Raw genomic sequence first — 11,425 nt, 5'->3', positions numbered from 1 at the left:
AAAAAAAAAAAAAAAAAAAAAAGGAAGGGGAGGAAATGAAACATTTTCCAGCCTCGTGTCCCCTTAGCAGCGCTTTTGCCCAGAAACAGGAGATCTGGCCCGCCGGGCGGAGGGCAGCTCCCCCCGCTAGCACCCACCGCTCCTTTTGTCCGAACCGGTGATAACTCCTTCCCCTCCGCTCGAATTTGTTTTTATTTTAAATTTTATTCTCTCCCCCCCCCCCCCCCCCCGTTTCCTCTCTAATTTGGGGCTGGAAATACCCCGCTGGAGGCGGGAGGGGTGGTGCGGGCAGGGAGTGCCGGTGGCGCCGCCGCGCTCCGGCCGCCGCGCATCCTTCGCGCCGGGGTAGCGCTCCCCTCACCTCCTCCCTTCTTGAGCCGCCGGCATCTCCCTCTGCTAAACCTCTACCTGGCATTAACCTTGAAAAAAAATTTAAAAAAAAAAAAAAAAGTAATAAAGTTCTCGCTCATGTGCTCCTTCCTCGTCATTTTCTCACAGATACTGCGGTTAAAGTAACTTTAAATGTAAACGGGATGGGAGATTCCTGGGGGGAAAAGTCTGCGTGACCTCGGACCAGCGGAGCGGTTTTTCGTTCACAAAGAAGGACGTTAAAAGTATATTAAAATGGTAAAGATTTTATTGTATCGGAAAAAAGAGCTATCTGTACAATTCTAAGAGACAGTAAATAAAGCGACGTTGTCCCTATCGGAACTTAAATAGCAGGCCTTTTAAAATTTGTACAATTCAAACAAAACCAGGTCTTAAATCTGTACATTTTTTTAAATTTATAGTGTAATATTTAAATGTATCGATCTTGGGATTTGTCCTTTTTTTATTTCCGTAGCATGCAAAAATTCTAAAAAGAGTAAAAAATAATTCTAGGATTTTTTTTAAATTTTCGATTTTTTGTTACCACCTTCATATCAAAAATACGAAAGGCAGCTTTTTAATAAAAGCACAACAATAGCAGAAAATGGTAAAAATAGCTTTTAATTGGTAAAATGAGGCAGAAATTGCATTGGAGACAAATCTCTATGCTCTAGGAAAAAAAAGAAAGTATATATTTTTCAACTTGCATTATAACCCATCCCCAAGTTCCCAAGATTGCGAAAGAAAAAAATATTTTCAAAAGGAAAAAAAATTTCTTCGTGCACATCTGAAACATGCAAGGAAAGGAAAGTGGCTAATTTTTGCTGTTGCCGTTTTAAGTCTAACTTAAATCTCCTCTAAAATGGTTCGTTTCGGAAGTCTTTGAAAACAACTGCCTACCCAAACATCTGTTGGAAGCCGAGTTTATTCCAAGGTTACGCGTCTCCCTTATAGACAAAATAATCGTCATTGATAGCTATTAAAAAAAAATAATCAAAACCTCAAAAAGAAGGGGGAAAGAAAAAAATCCAATATATACGTTTAAATATTTATACAGAAGCCGTCCGTAATTGCACCATTCCGAAGATGTGACAGGCGGAGGGATATCGACTCTACCCTAAATTAATTTGTGTTTGTATGTGTTTGTGGTGGGTTTCTATTGCTTATTGCTCCGACCGAGGGGGAGCAGCCGCCTCGCCGCGCTGCCGGGGCCGGGATGGGGGGCCGGGGGTGCCAATTTGGAGCTGTCGGGGGGTGGAGGGGTGGGGGGGAGCCGGCCGGGCCGGGGGGTGTGTGTGTGTGGGAGGTGGTGGTGGTGGTGGAGGAGGCCCTCCGGCCGCCCCTCAGTCATCCACGTCGATCTCCACGTCCTCCTCCTCCTCCTCCTCCTCCTCCTCGCTGTCCCGGCGGCTGCGGGGCCGCTCCGTGGGGGGCGAGGCGGGGCGGGGCGGCGGCGGGGCGCCGGGCTCCCGGGCGGCGGAGGGGGGCGGCGGCGGGGAACCGGGCCGCGCCTTGCCCCTTCCCTCGGCGCTGGGCTCCAGCTCGGCCAAGGCCACGATGTCCACGGCGGGGTTGGGGCCCAGCTTTTTGGCCGATTCCACGTCGGCCTTCATCTCCTCCAGGTCTCGCTTGAGCTTGGCGCGGCGGTTCTGGAACCAGGTGATGACCTGGGCGTTGGTGAGCCCCAGCTGCTGGGCGATCTGGTCCCGGTCCGCCGGCGACAGGTATTTTTGGTAGAGGAACCGCTTCTCCAGCTCGTAGATCTGGTGGTTGGTGAAGGCCGTCCGCGACTTTCGACGCTTCTTCGGCGTTTGCCGCTGCCCGAAGATCGTCATCCCGTCCCTGCCTGCCGATGAGCCGCCAGATTGTCGCCGCTTTCCCCGTGTCCACCCCCCCAGCCCGCCCCCCCCCCCCCCCCCCGAGAGCCCACAGACCCCACGACCCTGCCCCGTCGGGAGCGGGGGGGGGGGGGGGGGGAGCGGGTTAAAGCCGCCTCTCCCGCACCCCGAGGGTCGCGGGGGGGGTGGGGAGGATGCCGCCGGTACCCAGGGAACCCCTATCCCACCCCGTGCGACACCCCGGGAGATGCAGGGGGGGTGTGGGGTGAGAGAAAAGCAGGCCGTGGGGAGGAGCGGGGCACCCACCCGCGGGAGGATCCCCCCACTCCGCGAGTGGCTTACCTTCGGCCGCCTGCAGAACGCTGACTTCCAGCCCCTTGAAGGTTTTGCTGGCCAGCTCTTCCAGGGCGCAGAGGGGCGAGGTTTGGGAGAGCAGCGCCCGGCCGGAGAGGGGCAGCCCGGCCGGGGGGTGCTTCTCGGCGGCGGAGAGGAGGTGGGCCGTTCCGCAGAGGGTGTAACTCCTCCGCACCGAGGGCTTGTTGAGGATGTCCTCGATGCTGAAGGGAGTGAGGGGCTTGTTGGAGTTGGCCGGCGGAGGGAGGTGATCCAAGGGGCTCCGCCGCCGCTCTTCCCCCGAGGAGGGCTTGGGGTCTTCTTTGGAAGTCATGGTGGGGCCGGGCCGCGCGGGGCTGCCTTCCCCACCCGCGACGGGGATGCGCTGCCGCGGGGAGAAGCCCCCGGCGGGACCGCGGGGTGACGGCGGCGGAGACAGCGAGCAAAAGTTGAAGCACACCTCCAACTCCGGCGGAGGAGCCCCGGGTCCTCCCGGGGAGAGCCACGTCGGGCGGCGGGCAGGGCGGGCAGCGCGGGCAGGGCGGCGGGCTGCGGCCGGGAGCGGAGCTGCCGTCGGTCCCTCGCCGAGAGGTGGTCCTGCCGCACCTCTTGTCCCAGGGTTTTGGGTCGGGGATTTTTTTTTTTCCCCCTCTCTCTCTCTCTCTCTCCTCTCACTCTCCGCTCGCTCTCTCTCTCCTCTCTCTTCCTCTTCTCAGCTGCTATTTTAAGAAACACCCCAAATCGCAGCACTTTCCCTGCCCTCCCCCCCCCCCCCCAAAGCGATTACACCCCCCAAACAATTTAAAAAAAAGAAGGAAAAAAGAAAAAATATTAAAAAGCAGACTTCAGAGAGGGGGAGAGCAGCCCTCGCACCGAGACCTCGGACCAGGGGGAAAGAGGCGAGAAGAGACGGGGTAATTGACTATTGCTAACAAGTTATTGTTGATTGGGAGGTAATCAATTATCTTCAATGACACTTTTCGCCCTCTCTCTCTCTCGCTCCCTCTCTCTCTCTCTCTCTGTCCAATGCAGGCTTTTGCAAGTTCGGAGACCCATTAATTAGGAGGCGGTATGGAGGTGGAGCCCAGTTGAATTATAATGCTGAATGCACTTGTCATATTCTGGCCCTGCTATTTGTTTGGACATATATATTTTTAAATTACATTACAAACCAGCCTTTATTGCATCAGGATAATACGGTATAGTGAAAAATAATAATAAGCGAAAACAAAACAAAACGAAAATTATCCGGCGGTATCTTTTTTTTTTTTTTCTTTCCCCCCCCCCCCCCCCCGATTTTTTTTCTTTTCTTCTATTTCTCCCTCCTGTTAATTTCGGCTACTAGTTTATTTAAAATGTCTCTCTCCGGCTCTACCCAGAGCCGTTTGATGTTTTAATGAGGGGAAGAAGGGGAGAGCCTGGTTCCAGGTAAGGCAGACCTTTCCTTTCCAATAAAATCCGAAGGTTTCCGCCGAATTTGTCGTGCTCCTCTTTCCCAGCGCCCTGGGCCGGAGCGGGCTGCGGGGGCCGGGGCGGGGGCAGCTCGGCGGCGGGGCAGGGACCCCCGGGAGGGTGTCGGTGCTGGGGGTACCCGCGAAGGTGCGCGGGCCGGTATCGCTCCCGGGTTGTCGGCGACTTCTTCGGCTCCGCTGGAGCCGGGTGATCCCGGCCGGGGGTAGCGCGGGGAGAAGGGGCGGGCAGCGGCCGGAGGGCCGGTTTCCAGCCCGAGGCCTTTTGCTGCCAGCCTGCGGGCGTCTCTGAAGGGGGACAGCGACGGCGGGGCGTGCTGAGCCCCCCCACTCTCGGGGGAAACGCGGCCCGGCCGGCCGTGGGGGCCAGAACCCCTCCTGATGTTTTGTACCCGGGCCACCAGCCCGCTTCGGTCTCGCCGCTCCGCAGGGCCGGAGACAAAGCCCGGAGCCGGGGAGGGGTGTGTGTGCGAACTGTCCGGCCCCCCCTCTGCGCGGGGGCACCCCCCACGCTCCCCGCGGGGTGGCCGGGCCGCGGCCCCAGCGCCGGGGCTGGACGGGGCGGGCGGCGGCGTCCGGGCGCATCGCGGGGCGGCGGGGCTGGAGGAGAGGCCCGGGCCGGATCCGGCCCCAACTTTCCCTCCTCACCTTGACGGGCGGGAGGAGGGCGGCTGGCAGCTCCCAGGCCGCTAGGTACCAAACAAGCACAAAAGAAGCAAATGGCTCCTCTCCTTAAAGCGCCCTCTTCCCATTTTTTATAGCTCTCTGGGAGTCTCTTTATGCAGTGACCTATTTTTAAAGGCCTATATTGGGTTATTCATCATATCAAATACTGCGAGGAGCTGGGGGGAGCCGGTCGGGGGGGAGCGAATTACACTGATTCTAAATCGCCCGGCTTCTTTGCTTTGCTAGGTGGATTATTTGCTTCGCTTTGCTTGGGTTTTATGAAGTGATTTAAACATATTTTAACCAATTAGAGACTTTCCTCCTCTCCCTTGTGTCCCCTCGCATTATTTTCCAGCGTGGCGTTTTATGTCAGGATCCGGGTTTTATTGAGAACTCAGCCGGGGATGCTGGTGTTATAATTACAGAAATAAGATTTTTTTAAAAAAAAGAAAAAGAAAAAAAGGGGGGGGGTGCGAAAGAAAAATAGTCTCGTTCCTGGGTGAGAATTTGGGCAGGCTGGCGGGCGTTTGGGATGCGCCGAGGAGCCGCCGGCTCCAGGCTGCAGCCCGGCCCGCCTTCCCCGCGGAGCGGAGCGGAGACCCGGGGTGCAAGTTGTGCCCCGACCCCGAGCACAGCCCGCTCCGCTCAGGGTAGGGGCAAAACTGCGCCAAACACAGCGAAGCCCCGCAAACCGTTCCGGATCCCCAGTTTTTCCCCACGGACCGCATCTCCCTTTCCCTGCCTGCTCGGGGGGACAGGTCTGTAAATGCAACCCACTTTTTTTTGGCTTCCTAGTAGGGGCAGAGCCCGGGGAGCCGGGCAGCAGCTTCGGCACAGGCTCTCCGGGCCAGGGAGACTGTTCTTCGTTTGCCTCGGCCGCTGCCTGGCAGGGGCTAGCCGGGTTCAGGCTTTGCATGAGTAGCTCAGCCCGGTGGCTCCAGGCCTGCCGCCTGCCCTTGTCCCCAGCGTGTCGTCGTCGTCCCACACCCTCGCCCCCGAAAAATAGCACCTCATTGAGAAAGGGGTGGCTGAGAGGGAAGGGGGCAGGTTCCGCTCCCCCCCTCCGGCGCTCCGTGGCTGTCCCGGCGGGGTCCGATCGACCCCTCTCCGCTGTGCTCTCTACTGCTCGGTAGCGCCTTTGGTGGGTTTGATTTTCTCTTCCCGGCGCTCACTTTGCCTTTGCAACCTCTGCAACTCGCGCCTCGCAAAGGACTCCCTCTCTGCCCTCCGGGGGTGGCCAAAATCAGAGAAGGGGCAGGCTGGATTACCCCCGTCCCAGTGTAGGGGAAGAACTCAGCATCCCCCCTCCTCACCCTCCGGAATTTTTTTTTTTTTTTTTTTTTTGGCAATCCGCTTGGCACCCACCCCCGAATTAGGGATCCTTGGTGCCCCGCGGGAAGTCTCATCGCATCTCTCCGTCCTCGGAGGGCCCCGGAGAGCGGGGAGGGGGCACCGGGGGCAGCCGAGGGCCGGCTCCGGCCGCCGCCACGGAACTTTGCATCCCTCCGAGCTCTTCTCCTGTTCGTCCCGCCAGGAGACAGCTGCGGGTCGTGTCTCCCAGCTTTGGGGTCGTTTGGGGAAAAACACCCCCATCCGAAGCACTTCAACTCCCTCCTCACCCCTTCCACCAGCTCCAGTCCCTCTGAGGGGGGGACCCGGCACTGATCCCCTCCTGGTGCAGGCAGGAAAAGTTTGGGTCGATTCCCCGGCCAAGAGGCGGGGAGGGGAGAGGGGCTGGAGGGAACGGCGGCCCCTCGCGGTACCCGGGGGTGGAGATGAGGGGGTCCCCCAGAGCCGTCGCGGATGTGTGGCTCGGGTCCCCGCCTTTCACCGGAGAAGAAAAGCGAGTAAAGCAGCGGCCTTTCCTCCTCCTCCACGGAGCAGAAAACTACTGCTGAATCGGAAACAGCTGAGGGGGGAGCAAAATATCCCTCTGGCTACGAGTAACATCTTTGGAGGCGTCTGCCCTTGCTGCCCTCTGAGCCGTATTTCGGGGTGTCAGCGTGGCTGCCCTCCCCCGGGACCCGTCCCGGGCACGGCAGGCAGCGGCAGGGCGCTGCCGGGGCTGCCCGGCTTTGGCTGTGCGCGGCCCACTTTTGTCCAGGAAAATGTCACAGGAATATAATTAAAGCAGGCGGCATAAATCATTCAAGTGTTGATCACCAAAGTAACTGCGTACAAATGACACCTTCTTTCCCAGCATAGCTGAGCCGTGCATGGCTCCCAGTTATGTCTGCCTAGTTTAAGTGGTCTAAACACGTTACCGCTCCCTGTTAGCAGCGCGGAGAGGAGCAAACTCCGTGCTCTCCAGCTGACAGCGAGCGCCGCGGCCTGGGACAGCATCCCGCACGGGGCCGGGGGGGGAAGGGGGGGGGGGGGGCAAGCCGGGAATCTAGGAAATAACTGTAGTTTTGTCTTTAAGCGCTCCCCAAGATTGGGGCTGCGAGTGCCGAGAGGTGGAGAGAGGCCGGTGGGTCCCTCCGTGGAGCCCGGAGGAGGGAAACCCACGGCGGGGTCCGAGGTCCCTGTCCCAGCCTTCTCTTGCAAAACTGCCGGTAAAATGTACCCACAGGTGTCCCCTGTCCCCACCGCCGGCGGGCACTGCTCGCCGTTACTCCTCTTGGCAAACAACCGTCCCGAGCTGGGCGCCCGCCGGCTGTCGGCTTTGCTGGGGAGGGGGTTTCGGGGGGCCAGAGGGCACTGCAGAGCTGGGGAGAAACTCCCCGGCCGAGACCATCTCTGGAGGTCGTTTTACACCTCTCGCCCTCTCCTTCCTCCCCTCGCAACCAGCTCCCTGGGGGAGAAAAAACTTAGCTGCACCAAAAATAAATCTGACCCCAGTGGCCGCACCCCTGTCCGGGGAGCCGAGGCCAGGGGCAAGGCGCGCGGTCCAGCCCGGCCCGGCGGGAGCGCTCCCTCCCCGCGGAGCCCCGGCCTTTCCCCGCCAGAGAAAAGCGGAGAGGCCGCCGTTATCTCGGGGGGTTCCGGCAGCGGGGATGAGATTTGCGCGCGGCCGGGCAGGGACGAAATCCGTCTCCCCAGAAACCCTGCCAGAAGCGGGGGAGCGGGGAGCAGTACCCCCCCGGACGGGCGGGCAGCACAGTGCCCGTCTCTCCGCCTTTCCCCGGGGCTTTTTCGTTTGCAAACGAACTCTCGGGGTGGCCCAGCGGTATCGGGGCCGGCGGGGCTGCAGGGTCCGGGCACCCTCTGCCCACCCCCGGGCCCAATTTGTTTTCGCTCCCGAAAACTCCCGCGGAGTGGAGGTGGGCACGGTGGTGTCCGGGCCGCCTCCCGCCGCCCTGCCGCAAGGCCAGGAGAGGGGGATGAGCCTAAATTTGAGCGAGCCCCTGGGCCGGTGTAAGCGGGGATGGGGATGCTCCCAAGCGAGGTACAAGGAAAATAGAGGAGCCCGCCTCCCTCGCAAGCCATTGTAAAGCACAAATTAAAAGTAACTCTCGGGGCCGATCGACTCCTCCGGCCACCTCATCGCCTTGCGTGGGGCCGCGGGGAGCGTTTCCCACGGAGGGGGAGAGCCGCAGGGGAGCCCCCATCCCAAATGTCGGGGCCAGAACATCCCCTCTCCTCTTAAAACGGCCGGAGACCCTCTCGAACCGCCACTCTTGGCGGGTTTTCGGGGTTTCCCCGGGGTTTGGGGAGACTGGAGAGCTCGTCTGCGCTGCTGGCTCCCCAGACAGACCCCAGGTTTCCCCCTGGGGACAGGGTCCCCCTTCAGCCGCCGCAGGGGACCCCGCGAGGGAAAGGCAAATACGAGCATCTGAACGTATTTTTATTAAACTCCAGTATTTCAATTTCTAGTCCAAGAAACCCAGTTGGACGCATATTTCCCGGGAAGAACAGCGGGGACGTGCTCGTCCCAGCTGCAGGCAAGGCGAGAACTTGATTTTTATTATTTTATTTTAAAAAAATAAATCAAATACTTCGATAAATGCAATCTGCAGGGACCCCTCTGGAGGACATGGAGGTAGGACGGAGCCGGCCGGGGGCATTTCAGGCCTCTCGGTCGTGCCAGTCTCTGTGGGCGACAGAGATTTAGCAGCTCCCAGGCCCTCCCTGCCCCGTCCCAGTCTCGGGAGAGGCGAGGCCGGGCCGCGGGGCAAGCGGGGCAGACCCGGCGGAGGGCATCAGCGCAGCCCCGACACTCTGTTCAGACACTGGTCACTCGTTTTGGGACGGGACGCAGCCACAGCCTTCTCTCCAGCCCCTCGCGGCTCCAGGGAAGAGCTGCGGAGCTGGCCTTGAGGCCGCGGGGATGGGCGCAGGGGAGCGGCGGCGGGCAGCGCCCAGGACGCGCGGCTGCGCCCGGAGGCTGGAAATAGCGCGCAGCGGTGGGTTTCACGGTCCCCTCCGGGCCCCGCGGGGCTGGGCTGGGGGAGTCGACCCCCGGCGTGATGCCCACCTCGGCCCGGGCCCGGGGGCTCTCTCGCTTCAGCCGGGAGAGGAGCGGAGGAGGGGCTGCCCGCGGGGTGCCCCCTGTCCCGCTCCCGCCTCGGAGCTCGACAAAACTTTGTGGGACGAACAGGGGGCGATGGGGTGGGGGCGCGACGACACAGTCACCCAGGTCTGCGACAGCCTAGCCGAGCCGCGCTGGCTCCTCTGAGACCGGTAATATCTCTGCTGCTCCCGGCACACGTGAATAATTCACCAGGCTGCCAAATGCAAGTAACGTTTGTGGCAGCTATGAAGGAGCCGGGGAGGCGAGGGCTCATTTTTGGGGGGCAGGAGGAGGTGTGGGGAATCAATTGAAACTTAATAAAGAGAGTAGGGGAGAGAATGGCGGAAATAAGCTAGGCAACTTCTTCTAATAACAACTTGGTGTTAATAATTCAGGAGCAGTCATTGGATTATAGCGCAATATCCGAAGTACGTGTTGCCGGCACAGTGCGGGTGGATAATGTAATCGGAGCTCATTTTGCCTTCCAATAAATTACAGCAGCAAAAGTTTCCTGTTAAAGCAGTTATTTGTATTTCTTTTTTGAAGGTGATCCCCCTCCTTCCTCCCCTTCCAACAACTGCAATGAGAAAATTAATTAAAAACTAATATTTTTACCCTTTGTAAAAGCAGCACCAAGATGCGAAGCCAGAGTTTGGCTGCGAGCTCTTCCAGCTTTGAATGCTGTGAGATTGCTCCTCCCTACCTCTCACTTCTTTCTTTCAGCACTCTTGTTTTTTCATCCCTCCTTTTTTGCATTCTACCCCGTCTGAACTCACGGGACCTCTCCAAGCTCAGACAAGTGCTACTGGAAAGAAAAATGTCCCTAAAATCCGTCCCTTCATGTTAGGCTTGCTGTATTTATTCCCCTTGTCCCTCTCAGATCCTGTTATGAAGGGGTAGCAGCTAGAGGTGGGGTCAAACAGCAGCTCACCTGTCTTTCAATTCACGTGTGAGGTGAGTTTGCAAGGCCTCAGATACCTCTTGTTCTTTTGCTTCCAAACCACAGCAGACACATACCCCTGGACCCAGCCAGGGTATTGCAGGTTTCCTCTTCTCTTTTCCCCTGTTTCTCTTGCACTCTTGTGGTCTCCATCCACAGCAGGAGTTCCCAAGATAATCCTCAAACCTGTCCCAGCTCTTGCTGCTGGACACAGGGCTCCACTGCCCTGCTCTCCAGTGCCAAGTTGCTCTCTGCATCCTGCTTGGGGTCTGTCTCAGACCTGCCTCAAAAAGTGACCTTTCCCCAGCAGCTTGGCCATGGCCAGCAGACACCTCTGATGGGATGCTTTACACCTCATCTTTTAGTTTATTCTGCTTTCTGCCCCAGTAACCCTTACACATTGCTCAAACGGGCTTGAACCAGGCATGGCTCTTTCTATGGATACTTTTAGCATCCTGTAATGGTGGCTGGCATTCCCTGTCCTGCGTAATAGCTGCTGTCAGCTTACAGCATTTCTGTACAGATTGCTGTCGGATCAGGCTGTCTCCCTGTCTCCAGTGCTGCATGGAGGTATGATGGAGAGAGAGAGAGAGAGAGAAGAGCTTCCTGCAAGAGGCTGGGGTGAAAAAAAGCTCTCCTGTTAGGCATTTCCCTATTTCCCACTCTTTGGGAAATGATTCAGACTCTGAACTCTGAGGTTTATATAACTACAAAAATGACTCACCTTTAGTGATTCCACCTCTGAGCATCCTGGGGCCCAGTCCATCTCCCTTCTGTTTTGTTCAGTTTGTGACATGTTGTGGCACCAAATTCCCATGTCCTCCTGCCTGGCACCCAGGACTCTTTCCCAGCTGATGTACTATCACTTGCAATGGTGGAACTATATTGCCTGGGCTTTTTTTCTGGGCACTGAGTAAAGCATGTGTAGTGAACAGCCTCGAGATTTCTCCCATTTTTCTGCTTGAAATGTCCTCGGGGTCTATTTAGTTCTGCTGCTTTTTACAGGTGTAGAAAGCGGGTGTTTGCTAATGCCAAATACGCAGCAACACGTGGGTCTGGATTCTGTTTGCATATGACAAAACCAGTCAGGTTCTCTGCATCTGCCTTCATCAGTGTTACAACTTAATGAGGACCTACCAGTGTTCCCTAGTAAGAGCTAAGATGGATGAGCAAGACCCAGAAAAGGAGGTATTAAAACCACAAACAGCAGAAATCATGTAGTCTGGGGTATGCAAAGGGGCTGGCTGGTGTGGGCATCCCTCACCCTCAGGAAAGTCTGTGGCTGGTTTGACAGCCCTTTGATGAGGGAGGATGTAAGTCTGGTGAGACCAAGTATGGAAAATAAGCCTCAATGCAC

The 11,425-nt window shown here is 57.7% G+C and overlaps 1 protein-coding gene across 1 annotated transcript; it reads right to left on the bottom strand.

Moving 5' to 3' along the window:
- Nucleotides 1-1,712: 1,712 nt before the first annotated feature.
- On the bottom strand, nt 1,713-2,874 carry LBX1 (ladybird homeobox 1). Its single transcript, XM_074908431.1, has 2 exons — nt 2,550-2,874; nt 1,713-2,215 (listed from the first exon to the last, which is right to left on the bottom strand). Exons 1-2 carry the CDS (start codon nt 2,872-2,874, stop codon nt 1,713-1,715), a joined length of 828 nt encoding a protein of 275 aa, XP_074764532.1.
- Between the last annotated feature and the right edge of the window lie 8,551 nt (nt 2,875-11,425).

Source organism: Athene noctua, chromosome 5 (genome assembly GCF_965140245.1).
Source record: "Athene noctua chromosome 5, bAthNoc1.hap1.1, whole genome shotgun sequence".
NCBI classification, from domain to species: domain Eukaryota; kingdom Metazoa; phylum Chordata; class Aves; order Strigiformes; family Strigidae; genus Athene; species Athene noctua.
This window is presented reverse-complemented; position numbering and strand designations above follow the sequence as displayed.